Source organism: Lepidochelys kempii, chromosome 8, assembly GCF_965140265.1.
Source record: "Lepidochelys kempii isolate rLepKem1 chromosome 8, rLepKem1.hap2, whole genome shotgun sequence".
Classification (NCBI taxonomy): Eukaryota; Metazoa; Chordata; order Testudines; family Cheloniidae; genus Lepidochelys; species Lepidochelys kempii.
The window spans coordinates 63,343,159-63,367,738 of NC_133263.1; the positions used below are offsets into that span (position 1 = coordinate 63,343,159).

Here is a 24,580-nt window from a genome sequence, read left to right on the forward strand (position 1 = left end):
TCCTGACACATTTTGTGGTTAATATTTGTTAAAATATCCATAACATCAGTTTTTACATTTTGTGGTTAAGATTACCAACATATGTATAACAGCAGCTGAAGGTTACTGCTGGGTAAAAGTCCACTCTTTAAGATAGCTTTTTCTTAACTGAAGAGCATTATGAAAGTCTTGCTTAGAATCTTTCTGGGCCTATTTTAAGCTTCAACATTAGTTCCCAGACCCCCTTCATTCCTGCATGCATCTTCTGATACTGTTAATGAGTGACCTTTGTTCACGAACACTAGACACTGTGTAACAGAGTCAACACCCGCTTATGGCAGCCCTGCAAGCAGTCCCCTACCAAAGTTCCCCTTTTCAGGGCTTTCTCAATCAAAATTTCAAAACAACAATTCTCTCATTCAGCAACATCCATCCTTGGGTCTGAATTTATTAAAATAAAGTCATTCCCAAAATAAAGTGCTCAAATCCTCATCAAGCCCCTAGTCCCAGTCTGTCCCGCTGGAGACCTCCCAGGCCCTCCCTGCCTAAAACCTTTTCCATAAAACCTACTCCAGGTTCCCTCTGGAGCCTACTCACTCCCCACAGCCATTGCTTACCTTGGGAAACCTCTGCTGCAATAGCACTCTACTCTGGTGTGTGTAGGTAGTCAGTTCCCTCAGCTTCCTGAAATCTCACTCTACTTTGGTATGCGTAGGTAGGTAGTTCCCTCAGCTTCCTGCTGCTCTTTATAGGGGAATCAGCTTCTCTGTACAAAGCTGGTTCTACTAATTAAATCCCACACCACATCCCAGATGTGGAAGGCAGGGCTAAATGGATGGGACTGTCCAGCTCCAGGCCTCTGATTCTTAAAGGGGCAGGGCCCTCCATTTAATTTTATTTATTGACAAGAATTAAATCAACTACTCACTTTCAAAGGATTGTTTGTTTGTTTTTTAAATGATAAGGAATCTGTTGAAGTTTCCCCTACTAGAAAGAAATCTAACTAGCAAACAAGTGCCAAATCATGCCACCCAGGGGGAAAATCTGAGGAAGGGTTGTGGGGATTGCACAGGGTACACTGGGCCTTAAATTGGGTTCCAGAGCTACCTTGTGCCTGGATTCTGCCCAGAACTGAGAGATTTTAGCACTTGCATTCCAGAGGGACCATATGAGTTACAGGCTGACAATGAATGCTGAGAAGAGAAGTGGCTTATATGACCTCTCCTACCCAAGAACAGAGTGAGCTTATGGGGGAACAGGTTGTGGATCTAAATTACCTTTGAGAAGGATCCATGTAGAGAGGCAGCTGGAGAGAAAATGGACTCATGAAAAGGGGAGGTTTTTGTTTTTGGTTACGGTGTTTTTTTTTTTTTTAACTGCTGGTGGATCAGATGAGAGAGTGGAACCCCATGAGCAAGCAGAGGACAAACCCTGGACAAGGAGGTAGAGAAGGGCTTAGATAATGGAACCAGGCTCTCACTTCCTTTTCTCAAGGCCCAAGGCTGGGTTTTCCAGCAGCGAGTGGGAAGAAGTGCCTCTCCTTTCTTCTGGATTGAAGGTCCAAAAACATACATATCATTGGGAGAAAGAGGGGGTGATGAAGTGGTCTGGACTCTGACTGGACTCTTGGTTTTGTTTTGAACTTTCATTATGACAGAAGATGAGATGTTTTGGTTTAGTGGAAGGACTAAACCATTTATAGTGAGGGCAAAAATGAGGCAGAGGCCCCATTTGCACAAAGCAAGGTAAGATCTCCATTATAGGGATGAAATCTTGGAAAGGTTCTCTTTGTGAAGTTTCCTCCCAGGGCCTCTGTTGGGTGCCAGGGTTTATTTTGGGAACATACTAGAAGCCAAGAGCCATCTGTACAAAGACCCTGTGCTTCCACAGCAACTGTGCAGTCTATTGAACCTCACGCTGGCTCTAGTAACTCCTTCCATCCATTGCTGCCCCTGGAAACTCTAATTACTGACTTTTTATTAAAGTAACAGAGTGGTTGAAATTATACAACTTATTTTCTTACCAGTTGGGCTTCCACAGTACACGAGTGCTCTGTGCCAAAGTTAATGCAGTAGAGGTATCACTGATTGTCAGAAGTATTCCTGTCTTTGTAACATCCCAGCCTTCCCCAAAAAGTAGAGCTCCAATTTCTAAAGGCTGCATGCAGTGAAAGGACAAGGGAGAGTGGTGACTCCTCCTACTATTGGGGCAGAGACAGATCTGTATTTGTGGACTTCTTTCTGTGTGCATGTATAGGTGCTCTGAGACTTTAGATTGTGTGTGTTTTGCATGCATGTGCATGCTCATATGTATGAGTGGGGCTAACATATAACCGAAGCCTTGCCTAACATTCCAGTCATTTATTTCCCAATCTCCAGAAAAGACTCATTTTCACCATTCTGTTCTTAACTGCAAGGGACAGTACACACACCAGTCATGATCAGGGTCAGAAACCATCAGCATCTGTAGAAGTAGTTTCATTTGGATGACAAGTTGTCATGCTTGTACCTTTAGAAACGTCAATCATTCTATATTCTAACAAACAAGATGTGTTATTGTTTAGTAACAATATTCCCAGCTGTCTTGTAATGTTGGCTGTGTACATATTGGAAAGAAGGAGGAAAAATCAAATACATGACAGCAATTTTGATCAAGGCAGACCATCCTTTTCATTTCAGAAACCAGTGTTCAATAGATTTTCTCACAATGTCAAAATGTGTTATTTTCATTGCAACGTATAGAATACTCCCAGCCGTGTGGCTGCTAGATTTTTCTGTTCTGGGAGAAAACTACATACATATCACTTTTAAACCATAGTTTGGTGAAAAAGCTGATTGAAATAGCAAAAGCAACATCATCCTTATTTCTGGTTAGTTCGCCCTTCTCTCCCCTCAGCAATCTGTGTTTGCTGTGTTAGGGGAAAAAGACAAGTACTTTCTTTTGTCAACATCTCTTTATATTTTTCCAATAGACAGGCCTGATCCAAAACGCTGGATAAAAACTTTCCTTCTGAAAACAGACTATGTAAAAATGGCACCTTTTCACTCAATAGACCTGTCACTGGCTATATTAGAAGGCATAGCTGTTTTTCCTTACTATAAATAATGTGTATGGTTTTACTCTTATTAGCCCTGCAGAACTAATACAGTTAATGTGAGGTGTGACAGGGTCAGGCCAGACAGCTACAGGAGAGTGCAGGAAGGAAGATATTAGCCTCAGTATAAGTAGGTCCCTCTTCCCCTGGTAACTGAGCAGGGCTTACTCCAGGCTAATAAGGACACCTGGAGCCAATTAAGTACCTGCCAGAACAAGTTAAAAGCCTTCCCCCCAACCAGTCAGGGTGGGTGATAGGTGTTGTGAGAGTGAAGGTGAGCGGTGTGGTAGTTGACAAAGACCAGGGGAAAACCTCACAGGTATAGAATTTGGGGAGAGACCCTACCCTAAACAGGAGAAACACCAAACACCTGAAGAAAAGGTCTACCAGAGGGGAGAGACTGAGCCATGTGTTTGGTGTGGTGCTGCCATGCCTAGAAGGGTTACCAGAGATTAGGGGCTCTCCCCCACCCCTGGCAGGAGGGTTGGGAGGAACCCCGCCCAAGCAAAGTGGAGACAATAAGCCAAGGGGTGTGGGGAAGTAACCTGGGGAAGCTGACAGCTTTCCTGGGAACTGACAGCCTGAGGCTGCTACTTGTAGGGTTCCTGGATTGGGGCCTGGAATAGAGGATGGGACTGGGCTCCCCCACCCCTTTTTCCTCTCACTGGATGTCCACCGAGGAAGCCAGAAGCCCTAGTGAAGCGGTGAGGGCTAGCAGGCCCAGAAACGGGAAGGCTGATTGGAGACAGAATTTCCTTGCCCACTACAAATGGGGTAGGGAGGGGGGAATTCTGAGAGACAAGATGCTATCCTGACCTACCGCTAGAAAGAAGTGCAGGACCCGCCGAGGCAGAGAAGAAGCCCTGCTACAGAGGGTAAGATGGAGTCTCTTCTGTCTTGGATACAGTCAGTAGAATTGTTAAGTTCCGATTGCCCAATATTTATTGCTGGCAATGGATAAGATAAAAAGAACCCACACTGAGTCTCAGACCCCAGGCAGAGTTTGCAGGCTTGTAGTTCACAAATAAAACATTGTGAACTGATCATATTTGACCTTGAGAAACAATAAACAGGGAATCCCCCACAATACCATTTCTGTGATAACTTCCCAGCACAGAAGAACACTTTAAGGAAAATTCAAATTAAGACACAAACTTTGAGTTATAACCATCTCTCATTTTTCCCAGGTGTCACAATTAAGTTTCTTCTAATCTTTAAGTACAAATAGTATGAAGGGGTATAAACTCCCACTGAAACTAAGGACCATCACAAATCTCATCATCACACACCTCACCAACTTCTGCTCCAGGTGCAAGCTTTACAGTGCATATCTTTGATTATGCCTTCTCTTCCATAAATACATAGAAGCATGTACATTTAAAAAAAATAACTGCAAACCCTGCAAAAATAAACCACTCCACTTCACACACAATTCCTCCCTGAAGAGAGGATGTGAGATAAAACGAACCACATGTGATAGATGTCAGTCATGTTGCTTCATACACTATTTGAAGACACTCAGATATTGGTGTCATGAGGGTGAAATAAGAACCTGTTATAAAATTGAATTAAATACAATACCAAAGATGTACCAAAAGGATCCAGGATGGAAATTTTCTTTATGAATGCTGGGTCATATTTGAATAATCTATTAGCTAGTATAGCAAAAGTTTCAACATAATTTGTAAAACCTTGTATTGATCCTCTTATCTTTATTTTGGAAATTGATTAATAGGAATTTGCTGTGGTGTAAATGTAGTTTATTTCACACTTGACCCCTTCAATAAACCTATATGTAAGGACAGCAGCTGTTCCTATAACTTTTGCATGCCATCTCTACTCACAAATGGCTTTTTACTTAAGGCTCCCAAAATGTAATGAGTTAGGTTCCATCCAGCTGGCACTCCCTAAATCCATCTGAACATGAAAGATGGTTTTAATTATCTGAAAAATGACTAGATGTGTTGCAAATTTAGCAACCATGCAATTCAGAAAATCATGTCCCAACTCATCCAGATATTGGGCAAACAATGATATATGAGCTAATGTTCAATCCTGTGTTGTTCTCCCAACACTGGATTCATTATTAATCAAAATAAAATCAGAAAAGGACATGCAGTGGGTTTTTCAGCTTTGAAAGGAAGTTGGCTCTGATGTGCTACAAATTGCCACCTGTTTTCCAAAGTTATTGCCAATGGCTAAGAGAGAAGTTTTGAGCTGTGAATCATGGTCTAGCTTTTTAGGCTCCTGAATGACTTGATTTCTTGTGCTAAAATCTCTGGACAGATGTCCAATAAACCTCAAAGTGTGCTACAATGCCATATGTATTAAACGGATTTTTAATATGCTTTTAAAAAGCTTGAAAAACAGAGGAGGGGATGAAAAAAAAATTGAAGCATAGACCTAGTGATGCATCACTCATAAATGTGATGTGAGCACATTGGGCATGTTTCCCATCTTATTTTAAAAATCAAAGGAAAGATGATATATCCTGCAGGAATTAAAAAAAAACAAAGAAAACCCTTTAAAGTGTAAGAAATTTACAACTCTGTCACCATCTGTTTACATGAATAAAGATAATGTTATATGTGATCATCTCTATAATGAGCCCCCAATACAGGAGAAAATAGTTTTCATTTCTGATTTCATGTCCTGTAGTAATAGCAGTACCAATTGGTTCAACTGCCTTATAATATCCCATCTAAAAAGAGATTGAATTAAACCCAAACCAGAACTAGAGCTGGTTGGAAAAGGCTCAAGATTTTTTCACATATTTTCCCCCTTTTTCGATCAAAACTCTGAGAAATTTGATCAATTATGAATTTCAAAATTTTGCACCCAGCTATATTTGTACTTCACCCATGGCATCCTCTGGTTTTATGAAATAAAATTAGGTTGATCTTAGACAATAATAATAGTCATACCATATCCTGCTGTGGAAAGTCCCAAGTGCTTCATTCTGTTCTTCACAAGTTCAGCAAGTTCCTGTCTTTCAGACCGCTTGTAAAGGCTCATCCGCTGCTGACTTATTTTCTCCGCTGTTTTGCCGGAGTGCTTTGGCACTTTTCTGCTCAGCCGTCGGGCCCACTGCATGCTCTTCCGTCGTAACAAGGGATGATCTGACTGATCGCTGGATGTGGAGTTACGATGGTTATTGCGGTTGTTTATTTGTTCTTTTGTGTCTTTGGTGTCTTCCCATTCTTCAACACTAATAGAGATTTGAGACTTCAAAGGGAAAATCACATAAAAAAATTAGGGGATTTAGGAAATAGATTTGTCAAAGAAATCATCGGAGACCTTTCTTTTGTCTCCTCCTTCAGCTCCAATTCAGCAATGCAGTTAAGCACATGCTTAAGTCACACTCAAGTCAATAGAGTTAAGAACACATTAATGTTCAGCATGGCCTGCTGAACGGGCAGTCTTTTTCTTTAAATGCCCTTGGAACAGTGTTATATAGACCATTTATGGCTTGATATAAATATGTTCCTACATTTCCCCAACAGTAAGAGAAGATAAGCATTAGTTAGTGCTTCTTGTCATTCTGTTTCTAAACATGAGGCTTCTATGCCTATTTTTAATAGGAATTCAATGACATTCTATTTCTTAGAATCCAGGAATAAAACTATTTGAACTCCAATAAGTCAATCTATTTACCTTTACAAAGAGAAGATTAAGAGGTGACTTGATAACTCTATATAAGTATCTACATGGGGAAAATGTTTAATAATGAGCTCTTCAATCTAGCAGACAAAGGTACAACACAATCCAATGACTGGAAGTTGTAGCTAGACAAATTCATCCTGGAAATAAGGCATAATTTTTAAACCGTGAATGTAACTAACCATTGGAACAATTTACCCAGGGTCCTGGTGGATTCTCCATCACCGACCATTTTAAAATCGAGATTGGATGTTTTTCTAAAAGATCTGCTCTAGGGAATATTTGGGGGTAAGTTCTATGGTCTGTTATGCAGGAGGTCAGACAAGATGATCACAGTTGTCCCTTTTGGTCTTGGAATATATGAACGCTATCTCAATGAACTGAATGGAATGTGTCTTGCCTGTTGAAGAAAGACTTATCCGCTTCCTCACTGAATGCCTTTTTATATGCTCTTAATTGCTCAAAATGTGCAGGCCTTTAGCAGGGATAATTTGCTGAAGTATGGAAGATTCATATAGACATAACTCTCTGACTGAAAGATTTTAACAAGCATGCTGTTTAATACACCACAGAAAAAAGAAAGATGACAATAGGAAAGCTGTTTTTTCTCATGCACTGTTGCAGTGTCAGTCCCTGGATATTAGAGACACAAGGTGGCTGAGGCAATATCTTTTAATGGACAACTTCTGTTGATGAGAGAGACAAGCTTTCGAGTTAATGCTTTTGTGCATAAGTATATTTCAAATACCTATAATTTGACATAATGTTTATGACTTTTATGGAAATGCTTGATCATTTGCGTAGAAGACTGTTCCAATATGTAATTATAGGAGAGCCTTTGCACATGTTAAGGGAAATGACACTAGTATGAGACCCTCAATTGCCCTGAACTGCTCTAACATTCTAATTGCACACATTGATTCTAAGCTCATTCGTCCTCTCTCCATAACTGGTCAGGGTTACTTTCACTGGGGTCAACACTGGGGAAACGGAGACAAATAACAAACACTTACTTGCGAAGCCATTTCTCGTGACTGACAAAGGGAGGAAAAAAGAAAACAAACACAATTTAAACAACATTGGGTAAACAGGAACAAACACGAACCATTGAACAGCAATCACAGATAATAAATATGGGCTGATGCTTGCTTTATTCTGAATGGAATTTTGGATTAAATTAAAGTTCTGTCATTTGAACAGATCACTTAATGACTGTGCATACATTATGCTTTTTAATCTGACTCACGGGAAATTTATCTGATGAAACTATCAATATATCCTGCATTAAATCATAATAATTTTAATAACACAGAAGTGAAATGAAGTACGGACTGTAATGCAAAAGGTTGAAGGGGTAAGTAGTATTCAACTCACTAGTAATGTTCATTTTTCTTGTATTTGCTACTGGCAGTGATCATTACCTCAAGTTTACCAAAAGCTAATGCGCCTATCTCCTACAGATTGTATTTGTATAAATATGCGTGTTTAGCTCCTTGCTAGGTAACATCATTATATCATCACATCCCTTTTCTCTTAAAAAACAAAATGTAGTTCTGGTAGTTCTTTAGGAAAGAACATACTTTTTGCATGTCAAAAATTTTGTATATAAAACATTTTTGCTGTCTAAGAACAGGAATATTACTTGGCAAACTGAACAACTTAACAGAATCTCTATCATAACACACAATGATTGTTGTATGGCGGGGACCATAATATCATGCTGGCAAACTGAATGAAGGAGACATTTATCACACAAATGTTTATCAGGCTATTTATCTGATGTTGTTTAATTCTATCTCATTTACAAAGATATTAAACAGCATTGGTCCTTAGACTGATTCATTATTGTTGGTTACTAGATTCAGAAGTTATCTTTAATTGTAGTGTAGTGTTGTATAACTATATAGTTTTAGAATTATATTCCTGGTCCACATATTTTTATCCAAGCAGAATTGTTCAATTTTTTTCCATAAATATTGTCATCTGCACATTGAATTTAATAATTACTATTTTGCTAACTTTTCCATCATTTTAACTCTTTCTGGGAAAGCAATAGCAGAAACATAGGGGAAGGGGAAAAGGGAAAGAGTAGAACAAATAATGATAGAATCATAGAACATCAGGGTTGGAAGGGACCTCAGGAGGTCATCTAATCCAACCCCCTGCTCAAAGCAGGACCAATCCCCAACTAAATCATCCCAGCCAGGGCTTTGTCAAGCCTGACCTTAAAAACTTCTAGGGAAGGAGATTCCACCACCTTCCTAGGTAACGCATTCCAGTGTTTCACCACTCTCATAGTGAAAAAGGTTTTTCCAACCTAAATCTCCCCCACTGCAACTTGAGACCATTACTCCTTGTTCTGTCATCTGCTACCACTGAGAACAGTCTAGAGCCATCCTCTTTGGAACCCCCTTTCAGGTAGTTGAAAGCAGCTATCAAATCCCCCCTCATTCTTCTCTTCTGAAGACTAAACATCCCCAGTCCCCTCAGCATCTCCTCATAAGTCATGTGTTCCAGTCCCCTAATCATTTTTGTTGCCCTCCGCTGGACTCTTTCTAATTTTTCCACATCCTTCTTGTAGTGTGGGGCCCAAAACTGGACACAGTACTCCAGATGAGGCCTCACCAATGTCGAATAGAGGGGAACGATCAAGTCCCTCGATCTGCTGGCAATGCCCCTACTTATACATCCCAAAATGCCATTGGCCTTCTTGGCAACAAGGGCACACTGTTGACTCATATCCAACTTCTCGTCCACTGTAACCCCTAGGTCCTTTTCTGCAGAACTGCTGTCGAGCCATTTGGGCCCTAGTCTGTAGCGGTGCATTGGATTCTTCTGTCCTAAGTGCAGGACTCTGCACTTGTCCTTGCTGAACCTCATCAGATTTCTTTTGGCCCAATCCTCCAATTTGTCTAAGTCCCTCTGTATCCTATCCCTACCCTCCAGCGTATCTACCACTCCTCCCAGGTTAGTGTCCTCTGTAAACTTGCTGAGGGAGCAATCCACACCATCCTCCAGATCATTTATGAAGACACTGAACAAAACCGGCCCCTGGACCGACCCCTGGGGCACTCCACTTGATACCGGCTGCCAACTAAACATGGAGCCATTGATCACTACCTGTTGAGTCTGACAATCTAGCCAGCTTTCTATCCACCTTAGTCCATTCATCCAGCCCATACTTCTTTAACTTGCTGGCAAGAATACTGTGGGAGATAGTGTCAATAGCTTTGCTAAAGTCAAGGAACAACACGTCCACTGCTTTCCCTTCATCCACAGAGCCAGTTATCTCGTCATAGAAGGCAATTAGATTAGTCAGTCATGACTTGCCCTTGGTGAATCCATGCTGACTGTTCCTGATCACTTTCCTCTCCTCTAAGTGCTTCAGAATTGATTCCTTGAGGACCTGCTCCATGATTTTTCCGGGGACTGAAGTGAGGCTGACCGGCCTGTAGTTCCCAAAATCCTCCTTCTTCCCTTTTTTAAAGATGGGCACTACATTAGCCTTTTTCCAGTCATCTGGGACCTCCTCGGATTGCCATGAGTTTTCAAAAATAATGGCCAATGGATCTGCAGTCACATCCGCCAACTCCTTTAGCACTCTCGGCTGCAAAGCATCTGGCCCCATGGACTTGTGCTCGTCCAGCTTTTCTAAATAGTCCCAAACCACTTCTTTCTCCACAGAGGGCTGGTCACCTCCTCCCCATGCTGTGCTGCCCAGTGCAGTAGTCTGGGAGCTGACTCTGTTCATGAAGACAGAGGCAAAAAAAGCATTGAGTACATTAGCTTTTTCCACATCCTCTGTCACTAGGTTGCCTCCCTCATTCAGTAAGTGGCCCACGCTTTCATTGACTTTCTTCTTGTTGCTAACATACCTGAAGAAACCCTTCTTGTTACTCTTAACATCTCTTGCTAGCTGCACTCCAGGTGTGATTTGGCCTTCCTGATTTCACTCCTGCAAGCCCGAGCAATATTTTTATACTCATCCCTGGTCATTTGTCCAATCTTCCACTTCTTGTAAGCTTCTTTTTGTATTTAAGAGCAGCAAGGATTTCACTATTAAGCTAAGCTGGTTGCCTGCCATATTTACTATTCTTTCTACACATCGGGATGGTTTGTCCCTGTAACCTCACTAAGGATTCTTTAAAATACAGCCACCTCTCCTGGACTCCTTTCCCCCTCATGTTGTTCTCCCAGGGGATCTTGCCCATCAGTTCCCTGAGGGAGTCAAAGTCTGCTTTTCTGAAGTCCAGGGTCTGTATTCTGCTGCTCTCCTTTCTTCCTTGTGTTAGGATCCTGAACTCGACCATTTCATGGTCACTGCCTCCCAGGTTCCCATCCACTTTTGCTTCCCTTACTAATTCTTCCTGGTTTGTGAGCAGCAGATCAAAAAGAGCTCTGCCCCTCATTGGTTCCTCCAGCACTTGCACCAGGAAATTGTCCCCTACATTTTCCAAAAACTTCCCGGATTTCCTGTGCTCCGCTGTATTGCTCTCCCAGCAGATGTCAGGGTGATTGAAGTCTCCCATGAGAACCAGGGCCTGCAATCTAGTAACATCTGCGAGTTGCCGGAATAAAGCCTCGTCCACCTCATCCCCCTGGTCTGGTGGTCTATAGTAGACTCCCACCACGACATCACCCTTGTTGCTCACACTTCTAAACTTAATCCAGAGACTTTCAGGTTTTTCTGCAGTTTCATACTTGAGCTCTGAGCAGTCATACTGCTCTTACATACAGTGCAACTCCCTCACCTTTTCTGCCCTTCCTGTCCTTCCTGAACAGCTTATATCCATCCATGACAGTACTCCAGTCATGTGAGTTATCCCACCAAGTCTCTGTTATTCCAATCACATCATAATTCCTTGATTGTGCCAAGACTTCCAGTTCTCCCTGTTTGTTTCCCAGGCTTCGTGCATTTGTATATAGGCACTTGAGGTAACCTGCTGATCACCCCTCTTTCTCAGTATGAGGCAGGAGCCCTCCCCTCTCACGCGCTCCTGCTCATGCCTCCTCCCAGTAGCCCACTTCCCCACTTACCTCAGGGCTTTGGTCTCCTTCCCCCGGTGAACCTAGTTTAAAGCCCTCCTCACTAGGTTAGCCACCCTGCTTGCGAAAATGCTCTTCCCTCTCTTCGTTAGGTGGAGCCCGTCTCTGCCTAGCACTCCTTCTTGGAACACCGTCCCATGGTCAAAGAATCCAAAGCCTTCTCTCCGACACCACCTGCGTAGCCATTCGTTGACTTCCACAATTCAATGGTCTCTACCCAGGTCTTTTCCTTCCATGGGGAGGATGGACGAGAACACCACTTGCACCTCAAACTCCTTTATCCTTCTTCCCAGAGCCACATAGTCCGCAGTGATCCACTCAAGGTCTATACATCTCTACAATAGGTCTTAATCTCAAATTTATCAAAAGCTATTGCTCCTAAATTCATTTCACAGCTGCCTCTCCTTTACACAGATGCTGCTTCCTAGCTAGATAATAGGAAAGGGTTCAGCCTTTTGTTTGCTGATTTCACATGCACTTTTGAAAACACACATGTGAGAAGGCTGCTGACGCTGAATTCTTCACAATAGGTTTGGTGCTTTGGCTACAACCATTACTGATCTCAGTAATCAGTCACTATCAGAATTTTACTGTTTTTAATTGACTGTCATATGTTACATTAGTTTTAGCATACCTTTAGTTGTACATATGTGGCACCATAATACCCTGTGCTCAGTTGTTGTGAATTCTTCTGTTCTTATGACTTCTACCATGATTTTGCTTTTAAGAGTTCAGTGGAGTAGGAAAGGATGATGTGTCCTCTGTTTCGTAAAACCTTGACTAGTTTTTCTCATGTCAGCAATAATACTGCCTATGTTTTTCCCCAAGAGATGATTTTGATAGATGGTACCACTGATGCTGAGCTGAGAAGAATACACTACAAATACTGTAGTAGTACAGTTGACTAGTTCAAGTATGGTTGGAAAGTAAAAGGAATCTGGAGAGCTAGTGTCAAGGTTCCTCCCCCACTCTGAACTCTAGGGTACAGATGTCGGGACCTGCATGAAAAACCTCCTAAGCTTCTCTTTACCAGCTTAGGTCAAAACTTCCCCAAGGTACAAAATATTCCACCCTTTGTCCTTGGATTGGCCGCTATCACCACCAAACTAACACTGGTTACTGGGGAAGAGCTGTTTGGACACTTCTTCCCCCAAAAAATACTTCCCAAAACCTTGCACCCCCTTTCTGGACAAGGTTTGGTAAAAACCCTCACCAATTTGTCTAGGTGACTACAGACCCTTGGATCTTAAGAACAATGAACAATCCTTCCAACACTTGCACACACACCCCCCTTTCCAGGGAAATGTTGGATAAAAAGCCTCACCAATTTGCATAGGTGACCACAGATCCAAACCCTTGGATCTGAGAACAATGAAAAAGCATTCAGTTTTCTTACAAGAAGACTTTTAATAGAAATAGAAGTAAATAGAAATAAAGAAATCCCCCCCCCCCGTAAAATCAGGATGGTAGATACCTTACAGGGTAATTAGATTCAAAACCTAGAGAACCCCTCTAGGCAAAACCTTAAGTTACAAAAAAGATACACAGACAGAAATAGTTATTCTATTCAGCACAATTCTTTTCTCAGCCATTTAAAGAAATCATAATCTAACACATACCTAGCTAGCTTACTTACTAAAAGTTCTAAGACTCCATTCCTGGTCTATCCCCGGCCAAGACAGAATATAGACAGACACACAGACCCTTTGTTTCTCTCCCTCCTCCCAGCTTTTGAAAGTATCTTGTCTCCTCATTGGTCATTTTGGTCAGGTGCCAGCGAGGTTACCTTTAGCTTCTTAACCCTTTACAGGTGAGAGGAGCTTTCCCCTGGCCAGGAGGGATTTCAAAGGGGTTTACCCTTCCCTTTATATTTATGACAGCTAGTGACAGTCCAAAAGGAGAGGCTGCAGCAAGCTTTATTTTCTGCAGACATCTTTCATGTCATTGAACATTTTATTTCATTTCAGAATGGAAATCCTCAAGCTCCCAAGAAAAAATTCTCACTTCACAGTGCATTAGAAATCTACTTTAAGAATTTACTTAATGATTTGCATTTTGTGAACATATGTATGTTTTTTCAAGGAGGTGGATTGGAGGTGGAATGAATTGGTTGTGCTGTAGAATCAGGTAGATTGTGTCCTAGAAAGAGCAGTTTTACAGGCAAAGAGAAGCTGACATACTGCATTTTACTTTAAAGCTAAACTCCCATGGAGCTGTCTTTAATCCATTGTTCAAGATATTCAGCCTTCAGGGATGAGATTGATATTTACTTAAAATCAAAAGCCTTTTTTAGGGAGGAGTATACTGATCAGTGGAACTGGAGTCAGCTTAATCTGCATCCAGTTTCATTCTTTGTGAATGAAATGTGGTGGCAGCACCAGAGTTGAGCTCTCGGCAGTGGAGCAGCTGGCCGTGTGAGCCATGGAACTCTATCTGAAGCCCCTCGGAGCCCTGGATTTTGCAGATACAAAACCTAGCCCAGTGATGGATCTGCTGAAAGGAGGCACTCCAGCTGTACACAGACCTGGTCACGCAGGAGGACAATGTCAAGGTTTCTTCCCCACTCTGAACTCTAGGGTACAGATGTGGGGACTTGCATAAAAAAAACCCTAAACTTATTCTTACCAGCTTAGGGTAAAAACTTCCCCAAGATACAAACTTTGCTTGTCCTTGAACCCTATGCTGCCACCACCAAGCATGTTAAACAAAGAACAGGGAAAGTGCCCACTTAGAGAGGTCTTCCCCCAAGCTCTACACCCCCTTTCCTGGGGAAGGCTTGATAAAAATCCTCACCAATTTGTACTGATGAACACAGACCCAAACCCTTGGATCTTAAGAACAATGAAAAATCAATCAGGTTCTTAAAAGAAGAATTTTAATTAAAGAAAAGATAAAAGAAGCACCTCTGTAAAATAAGGATGGTAAATACCTTACAGGGTAATCCGATTCAAAACATAGAGAATCCCTCTAGGCAAAACCTTAAGTTACAAAAAGACACAAACAGGAATATACATTCCATTCAGCACAGCATATTTTACCAGCCATTAAACAAAAGGAAAGTCTAGCTAGATTACTTACTAACTTAACAGAGTTTCTGAGACTGCATTCCTGATCTGTTCCCGGCAAAAGCATCACACAGACAGACAAACTTTGTCCCCCTCCCCCCCCTCCCTCCAGCTTTGAAAGTATTTTATCTCCTCTTTGGTCATTTTGGTCAGGTGCCAGCGAGGTTCTTAGCTTCTTAACCCTTTACAGGTGAAAGGGTTCTGCCTCTGGCCAGGAGGAATTTTATAGCACTGTATACAGAAAGGAGGTTACCCTTCCCTTTATTTTTATGACAAAAACCTAGCCCAGTGATGGATCTGGTGAAAGGAGGCATTCCAGCTGTACACAGACCTGGTCACGCATGAGGACAAGAGCAGCAGGAAAGTAAAATGGTTACTCTACTTTACTGGGGAGCAAGACAGAGAGGTCTGCACTATGCTGAAGCTCACCACTGCTTTGTCTCTCAGCAGTCCTAGGAGTCCTGTGGAACTATTGCTCCTTGAAGCAGAATGGAACTGTGGAGTGATGCAAATTTTTCAAAATCCAAAGGCTAGACCCTGGTATTACTACCTTACACGCTGGCTGCTACATGTGGTGACACTGGCAGGCCAAGTACCAGCTCATGCCCAGGTCCCCATGTCTCAAATGGACATTAACAAATACTTAGGTAGAATCTGTCTGGATCACTTGTATTAGAATTATGAGAATGTGCTTAGTGTTTAGACTATTAAATGCTCGTGCAGTAATATTACTTGTAACATTTGTGTTCATAGTGTAATATTTGAGTAGTCCTATTCTGAGCCTCGGTGACCATTTGAATGGCCTTATAGGAGAGGGACATTAATTAGTGTGAAGAGCAGCTCTTCTACAGAAATTGTTACACACCTCCTGAGAGAGGAGACCCAAGGCAGACAGCATGGATTTTTACAGCTGGAAACACCATAAATCTAGGTTGAAGAACCATCAACAATAGGATTTAAGAGTCTTATTGTTCTGCTCTCCTCCCTCTGAAGATGAGTCATGGAAGTGGACTTTTCCCATCAGCTCAGTATGCAGCTCAGAGCACATGGCAGGAGAAGGATAAAAACTCTGAATCAAAATAACTAGGTATCTTCATGATGCTTGGACTTGGAGGAGATGGGGAGCAGGAAGGTGTTTCCAGGCATAAACAAGAGATCCCCAGCTGCTTGGCCCCGGTTAGTCCTAAAGGTTAAATAGAACTTGCTGATTATAGAAGCCTAGATTATATTTTGAAACTGCAGATTGTAACTCCTTAGGGTGTCTGCTTGCTTTTACCTTGTAAATAAGTCTCTAATTTCCTTTTCCTATTTAATAAATCTTCATCTACAATAGGATCTCAGAGTTACAAACACCAGAGTTACGATCTGACCAGTCAACCACAAACCTCATTTGGAACTGGAAGTAGGCAATTGAGAAGCAGCAGAGACCCTTCCACGTCCACATAGCCACTGAATAACGGTAAGGTGGAATCAGTTGTGAGAACAGCAAAGACACTGTTACACAAGGCTGCTTCCTCTGGGTCAGACCTCTTGTTAGCATTTTTGGCACACAGGAGTACCTCATCACAAGGGTGCCAAAACAGTCCAGTGCAGGCACTGATGGGACACGCAACCAAAACACTGCTACTGATGAGAGGAGACCTGTTGCAGCCAGAAGGATGGAGATACTGCAGAGAGCAGATAGCCAGCAATCAGGGAAAGGAGGCACAACAGGACTATGACAGTTCAGCCAAGGATCTAATGGCCCTGGTGTCTCTCACACCTGTGAGAATCCAACCATGCAAGAGACACCAGAAGATGTGGACTAAAGGAGTTGTGAGGGGTAGGGTGGCACTCAGGTTATACAGGGTGACTGCACAAGAGGGATAAGTGATCTGAAGGAACAGGAGGCATGATCCTGCAGACACAACACTCAGAGAGAGCCTACAGAGAGAGAGAGTGATCATTACAGAACACACAGACATGGAACCATCCAGAGGCTAACCCCACAGGCAAGGAGGAAACTCCACAGAAAGATAGTTTAGTAGACTCACAGACAGGTGACAGGGAGACAGAGGGATCATTCCCAGTGTGATTACCTGTTGAGGAGACCAACCTATCCCAAAAGCTAAGTAACCAGCTGAGTCTGTGGTAAAATTGAGACTCCAACTTGGCTACATAATAGCAACCTCTAGCTGGGGACATCGGGTGGCGGGGAGGAGAGAGTCTGGGTGTCAATTATTTTGTTTTTAATGTGTATATTAAAGTGCTTGTAAAATAAGGAAGGGCCAGCATTACCTGGGGGCGGAGGGATAGCTCAGTGGTTTGAGCATTGGCCTGCTAAACCTAGGGTGCTGAGTTCAATCCTTGAGGGGGCCATTTAGGGATCTGGGTCAAAAATTGGGGATTGGTCCTGTTTGAGCAGGGTGTTGGGCTAGATTTCCTGAGGTCCTTTCCTTCAACCCTGATCTATGATTCTGGGGGGGGGACTGCTATTGACAGGACACGTGTAGAACAGGGCGTGCAGGGAGTCAGGCTGTAAGCAACTCTGCTACGTGGACAGAACAGTGCACTGGGCTTAATTAAGTTTCACTTACTCAACTTAGCCTGTATTCAGCTTCACCTTTTGTGATTTAAACAAGCAGTGAAGCTAGGGCAGCAGCAAAGAAAAGAGAAGTCTTTGTTTAAGATTGCAAAATATCCATCCCACCATACTAATAGATCCAAACTCTTTTAGCCAGCTGTCTTTGGTATATAGTCAGCTTTTCTGGTTTCCCAGTTGGTACTCCTGGGTAGATAGTCAATTGTTTCTCTGTTTTTAGATGAGACAGATATTTTTGATAGCAGTGGAAGAATTAAGATGAATTAATCTTTATATACATGGAAAAACTGAGGTGGAGATGAAGGTCAGAAACTGCTGTAAAAAAGGTGCTCAGTGGTTAGCTTTGCAGCAATGGCTCTTCCCTCCCCGCCCCACCAGAATGTGCATAAAGGTACGAAACCTGGGTGGGGCAAGACTCTCTGTCTACGCAACAAGGAAGTCACCACCCACCCTCCCTCCCCTAGTGGAGGCGAATGGCAGGCTGGGTTAGGACCTGCTGTGGGCATTACGCAAGTCGCCCCTTTTAAAGGGGGTCTGGGAAGGAATTTTTCCCACATCACCACAATTGGCTTTGGTGGGGTGTGTGTTTTTTCACCTTCTCCACAGCAGGTGTGAGAATGGACTTTTTCTGGTGAATAGAAAAGGTGGTAGGCCATATGTCGCAACTTATTTTGTAAGGTTGGGTGGATGTTCAGTGCAGGTACTCCATAGGGAGGTTAGCCAGTGACCAGATAAATGGCCTGGTAAAGGACTTAAAAGGAGGAATTGGATAAAGGAACAGAATGGGGAAGGGGGTTCAGGGACTCCTATGATTGGTATAGCAGGGAGCCAACCCCCCCCCCATTCTCATAGCCCTCCTTAACCCTCTTACGAGGCTGGTGGATGGTAAGGTCCAAGCCATGGGTCCGCTGGGGGACCTGGATGGAAACAAAGTGGGCTGATGAAAGCCCCAGATCATTGATTTGAATAAGTATGGATTTGCCTGCACTGTACACTTTATCTGCTGGGTAGTCCCAGACATCTATATAATAAAATTGCAGCTCGATTAAAACCCATAACTAGTCTCCTATCCTTCTTGCGGTATATCCAGACAATAGAGAGCCACATGATTCTAGGCCAAGGTGTTCATACAGCAGTAATGCCCCTGGTAAGCTGAGTGCTATACGCAGAAATTAAAGAGCTGTTGTGGTTTCAGATTGGTCCTCTATTGCCTAATGTCTTGTAACTGGAGGTTACTTTGTGGTGCGTATTAGCTTTCAGTTTATTGGATTCTTTCATTATTGCTGTAGAAAAGCTATTGACAAGGATTCAATTCTGCAAGGTGCTCAGCAGCCTCAGCTCTCATCACCTCTGAGAGTTGCTCAGCACTTTTCCAGATTAAACTCTTGATGTGCCCAAAGCCACTGGTTTGGACTAAAAAGTGAAAAGGAGAGGAAAAGCTGTTAACATGAAGTGCCACAACACCCTTAATTGTGGAACCACAACAACAGATACTGTATACTAAATTGAATGAATAGTTGCAATAAAGCTCAAAGACTTGAATAAACCTGGGAGCACTGCATTGAAGTCTTAATATGGCAACACTTCGAGGTCATTACTCTTTCTAGTATAAAACCCTGCTTGTAAAAGTCTACATCTGGGCAACAGAAAATACTGCCGGGGAATATCTATTATACTAGTGATTCTAGAATTCCTGTAGCAATAGCTGGACTCATGTGGCCAGAATTTTCAAACTTGGAAGACCCTACCCCCTCCCACTCCCAAACTTTGCTGCTGCTGCAGGGGAGGCGTGGAGCCAGGTAGGGAACCTGCTGGCCCAGGCAAACAGCCCCCCCCCAGCACCAGTGGGCGTCCTGGGCCGCGCGCCACTACCCATTTCCCCCCTGCACCATCTACTGCTACATGAAAAGAATAAATTTACTATTGAGTGGCATGATTGCTTGAAACAGTACAGTAGGTTATACCTGTGGTATTGTATTACATTCCATCTTTAATTAAAAAATATTTAGTAGCGTCAATAATACTGTATGACCTCTCTAACTGTGTATAGTCATTGCACTATCTTAATGTATTACTATGGGTTATCCAAACTAGAAATTGGTATATTAAAGCAGGCAAACCTCAGATGTTGTAAGCTTTTGGGATTCAGTTCTATAGATTCCAATAGGAATATCTCCTGTTGAAGAACAAAGTTTCTGATATAGTCTGGCATATGTCCTAATCCATAGATCATCTTCTGTGATTTTCATCTGGAAAAATAATAGCAGAAAGTAAGGTTCCAATTCCATAATGTTTTGCTCTTTCCTTCCTAAGGGACTTTCCCAAGCAAATGCCTTGCTATTTTGGAAGGGAGCTTCACTCATACAGTTTTAAAATTATTTGAAAATTCTTTTACTGACTGTCTAATATCCATGTTAAGTGTTGGAGTAAAATAAAAGTAAAATGGCTGACAGAACAAATAAGGTGTTATGGAGAGATTGAGGATCATAAAGAGTAATTTGAGTTAAGAAGAGATATGTGGCATTAGGAGAAGTGTATCTATTTTACTTGTCTCAGCAACCAGAATGTTAGAAAGATCAAAGTAGCACTATTAAGCATGAATGTCATGTGAAATGAATTTGAAAATTCTTCCACATCTTCCATGACTACTATGGTAGTCTTACTTAAAAAGTTAGGACATTTGAGATACAACCAGTGTGATCCAATTTAAGACACTGTACATCAGCTTGCATCCTGTTATAATGGTTGACTAGCTGGTGGGAAAAATGTTAAATATTTAAAATAATAGATGTAACTTTTTAAACAAACGTATTAAAGCACTGTTAAGCCAGGGGATGCCTTTCATTTCCAAGTGCCCAGTCTTGTAAACTCTTTCTTACATGACTAATCCTGTGGAAGTCAGCGGGGACCATTCATGTAAAGAAGGGATTGCAGAACTGGTGCCCGGAAAGCCTGATACAAAGCCCAGTGGAGAGATTCTTCTTGACGTCAGTGGTCTTTGGATCATAACCTTATCCTCTGAAGTAGGACTATCACACTGCCAATATTGACCTTATTGAGCAATATCGCTGCTCCTGATAGTAAGCTCAGAATCTGCAAGTTCACTTCAGCTTATTCATGCTGTGAAACGTCTTTCACATTTGAGACTACTGGACTGAATAGAATACATTATTTACATGACGCCTGTGCCAGTGAATGCCATTTTCTTTTCCTTTTAAAACTATCAGATCCCTTTCTACAAATCTTTCATTGTTGGTTGAGATAACAGAACTCATCCAAGGAAGCTGCTTTGTTACTCATGAATATTGATTCAAGAATGCTGAAGTATATAATAACAAATAACTATGATAATGCCTCTAATTTCCTAGGAGCAGGAAATACAGTATGTGAAACTCAACTAACTTTTGCTTTCTATCTTTATCTGATATTTAGGGCTCAGTTCTGCCCTGATTTTACCACCAGTGCAAACTCATTTGAAGTGAGTGGGGTAGCACAGGATAAAGTCCTAGCCACATTTAGCCTTTACATAGCTAATAAATTTCATTAATAGGTACTTTCATATTCTTTAAATTCAGTTTAAGAGTTTGTTACTCCATACAAAAGTAATATAGACAACCTATGGAGTTTTTTTTCAAAAGCTTTATTTAAATTCCAAACACTGGTATAACATCTGCAGTTTTTTTCTGCCTTATTTTTTCTTTACATGTCTTTTTAAGTTTCTTTTCTTTTGCAGGTAAGAAAAGTAGTGAAGTTTTCTACCAATTTTACTGAACTCCTACTCTGAAGATAAAGAAAATAACTGCCTTCATAGGACTCTCATGAGAGAAACCACAGTACGAAAAGAGCAGTGGTATTGTGTGGAGGGTACAGAACTTATATGGCACCATTTAATCAACTTAAAAAAAAAAAACTTACAGAACAAAGAAACCCAGATCCTGGTGTGGTATCTAGTCCCAGCAGAAGTCTTGTGATAGAGATCATATAATCCTTCACAAATGACTGCAAGATTAGAAAAAGAGAGAGAGAAAAGAAAGTTTAAGTGCACAGATGAGCAGGTGATTACAAGGTCAGCAGCACCATGTGTGAATTCTGAACGAAAATATTTGTATTCACAACAGGTCATTCTTTCCTGGTGAAAATATGAGGCATTAAGGGCTCTTTAATCTAGCAGAGAAAGGCATAACAAGAACCAATGGCTGGAATTTAAAAGCAGACCAATTGAAACTAGAAATACAGCATTTTTTTTAAATAGGGTGTTGAAACAAACTACCAAAGGAAGTGGTGGATTCTCTGTCTCTTGATGCCTTCATATCAAAACAGGATGCTTTGCCACACAAGCTACTGGGCTCAGCGCAGAGGTAAATGAATGAAATTCTATAGTCCGTGTTATATAAGAGGTCAGACTAGATGATCTAATGGTCACTTCTGACTTTCAAATGAGTGAATCTAAGCTATCCTTCTCCCCTTAGGCTGGGCTGCAGGAAGGGCAGAGGGTTATTCATGGTCTCCTTCAGCTGTAACAAGTCTGTCCTGTGCCATCTACCTACTTGTGCATTGGGAGGCAGAGCTTAGGAAAAGCTTTCAATCCTCTTCCCTCATGATGCTGTACTGGCTTTCAGTGGCTGGCTGTATGTTTGGTTGGTTCAAGACAGAATCAATATATTCTTGTTGGTCAAAGTGGCAGACTTGGATTTATAATTAGCCTTTATGGCAGGTTAATCTTAGGGCTTGTCTACACCCAGAAGTTGTACTGGTTTAATTTAAGGTGTATTTTTAAGCTAGTTTAGCTAAGCTGGTGCAAAAGGCTATGTGGCTATTCATTCTTTGATTTCAACCGGCTTATTTTGCTTTAGTTTGTTTATTAGGACTCACTGAATTGCAGAATCATTGGACTGGAAGAGATCTTGAGAGGTCATCTAGTCCAGTCCCCTGCACTCATGGCAGGACTAAGTATTATCTACACCAGAGGTTCTCAAACTGTGGTCCGTGAGCTCCATTCAGGTGGTCCATGGATAGTTCCCTCTAAGGTATGCGCCTGGTACGAGAGAATGAAGGTGCAGGCGTGGTGCTACTAATTAGGTGCCTGGGCCCTGGAGAAGATGCACATGTAAGGTGAGGTGGGGGCCTTGGGGGGAATAAGGAGTAGGTGGGAGGGGGGAGTGTGGTGAGAATAGGGGATTTGGGATGTGCAGGGCTGCGGCAGCCAGCGAAAGGGCAACTTTCCCCAGCTGCAGGGCTGCGGCTGCCGGGGAGAGACAGCCCTCTTTCCCAGCCCCAGCTCGGGGTCTGCCATGGCGAGGGGGAGAGAGGACACATCCACCACATTAGAAAGGTAAGACTACTGATATTAAAATATGAGCGCTGTGCTTTTATTTGTAGGACCCAAAAGCGTTAATAATTAAGCTTTTTTTGTATTGTGTATTTTATCCAAAGTGCTTTACAATAGTTAGATAACAGTACAAACAACATTTGGAAAGATCACTAAGTGGTCCGCTGAGACCCTCAGCAATTTTCAAGTGATCTGAGGAAAAACAAAGGTTTGAGAACCACTGATCTACACCATTCCTTTAATTGGTTTAAACTGAACTGCCATACTCTTTTTTTAAAAAAAAAAATCCTCTACCTGATTTGGGACAGAGAATGGAACCTAGTCTCCTGAATGATAGAACAAGGAGTAATGGTCTCAAATTGCAGTGGGGGAGGTTTAGGTTGGATATTAGGAGAAGCTTTTTCACTAGGAGGGTGGTGAACCACTGGAATGGGTTACCTAGGGCAGTGGTGGAATCTCCTCCCTTAGAGGCTTTTAAGGTCAGGCTTGACAAAGCGACTTAGTTGGGGATTAGGTTCTGCTTTGAGCAGGGGGTTAGACTAGATGACCTCCTGAGGTGTCCCTTCCAACCCTGATGTTCTGTGATTCTATGATCCCAAGTGAGTGTCCTCACCACTAGGCTGTTGCTTCTCTCCCCACAGAAATTCCATCCTGGAGCTCAGAAACCTTCCCAATGAAATGTTCATCAAAACAGATACGTTTAGATGAAGAACTTGGTTTGGACAAATAAGTTTTTTTCCAATGAAAAATTTTCTGCCAAGAAATTCCAAGCCAGCTCTATTGATTGTAAATTGCCTCACTCCATCCAGTAATGGCATTCTGTATACAAAGGGAATTCTGGCTGATCATGTATAACAACAAATATAAAATACTGAAGATGGCAGGAGTTAATAATAACAAAAAACTGTTTCCATAAGAGTGTCGTCATTCATCTATCACTTGTAAAATAACACCAAATTCAGTGCTCATATTCTGGGGCAGGGTTAGAATATGCCTTGTGAGTAAATACATTTATTTCCAAAATGTACAGCAATTGATGAATAGCTGTAAATCTTGGGGTTTTGTTTTTGCAGCAATATACTTACCTACCTCCTGTATTGGAAAAAAAATTGATAGAGATACTTAGCCTCAAGAAGTTGCTCTGCATGTTATATCACCATCATGTTGACTTTACTTAGTCCGCTGTGTTAGAGCCAGACTCTGCAACCCCAACTCACACCAAGTGGAAATGTAGAGGTAGGTACTATTTGTTGTAAATAAGTGTGGCACAGTCCAGCACTGTGGGCTTGTTACAGCAAACACATGTGAGTGACATCACTCATGTGAATCATTCTGTTGGTTTCAGTGGGATTACTCAGATGAGTCAAGTCAGTCATTTGCAGGACAAGGATCTGACTTTGTAAAGCAGAACACTACAAGCCAAGAGCTGGCAACTACACGGTAAATGGCATAATCTAGATGAGTGCATGCCTATAGTATCCATTATTAATGTCCCTTGTACTTTGGCTGTGAAGAGCTCCAGGTGCAATCTTTCAGGGTGAAGAGCAGGAACAATTTGCATAGAGCGTTATCACTGTTGGACTAGTGAGTGAACAGACACTAACATCCAGAGCATATGACATGACCTCTTGGCTCTGTCTTGGCATTCCCTTCTGCAGCTCTGACATGGGACCTGGTGAAACACTCTTTTTCTTTCTTGGGGTTTATTAATTGGATTTTTTTATTGGATTGGAAATATTTCTGAGTGTAGTAAATGAGCCTTTATTTGTTGTTCTTCTGATGACTTTTCTGGTGCACTCAGTATACAGGGCCAACCAGAACTTGGG

At 42.0% G+C, this 24,580-nt stretch overlaps 1 protein-coding gene across 1 annotated transcript in view; it reads right to left on the reverse strand.

Moving 5' to 3' along the window:
* The window catches only part of KCNT2 (potassium sodium-activated channel subfamily T member 2), a 286,523-nt gene that overhangs the window by 10,074 nt on the left and 251,869 nt on the right, over positions 1-24,580 (reverse strand). Inside the window, exons 24-27 of the mRNA XM_073358218.1 lie at positions 21,341-21,424; positions 19,546-19,674; positions 7,747-7,767; positions 5,998-6,298 (exon numbers count right to left, since the gene is read on the reverse strand). Of these exons, the coding sequence (XP_073214319.1) occupies positions 5,998-6,298; positions 7,747-7,767; positions 19,546-19,674; positions 21,341-21,424 (535 nt within the window). The remainder of the gene's footprint in view (positions 1-5,997; positions 6,299-7,746; positions 7,768-19,545; positions 19,675-21,340; positions 21,425-24,580) is intronic.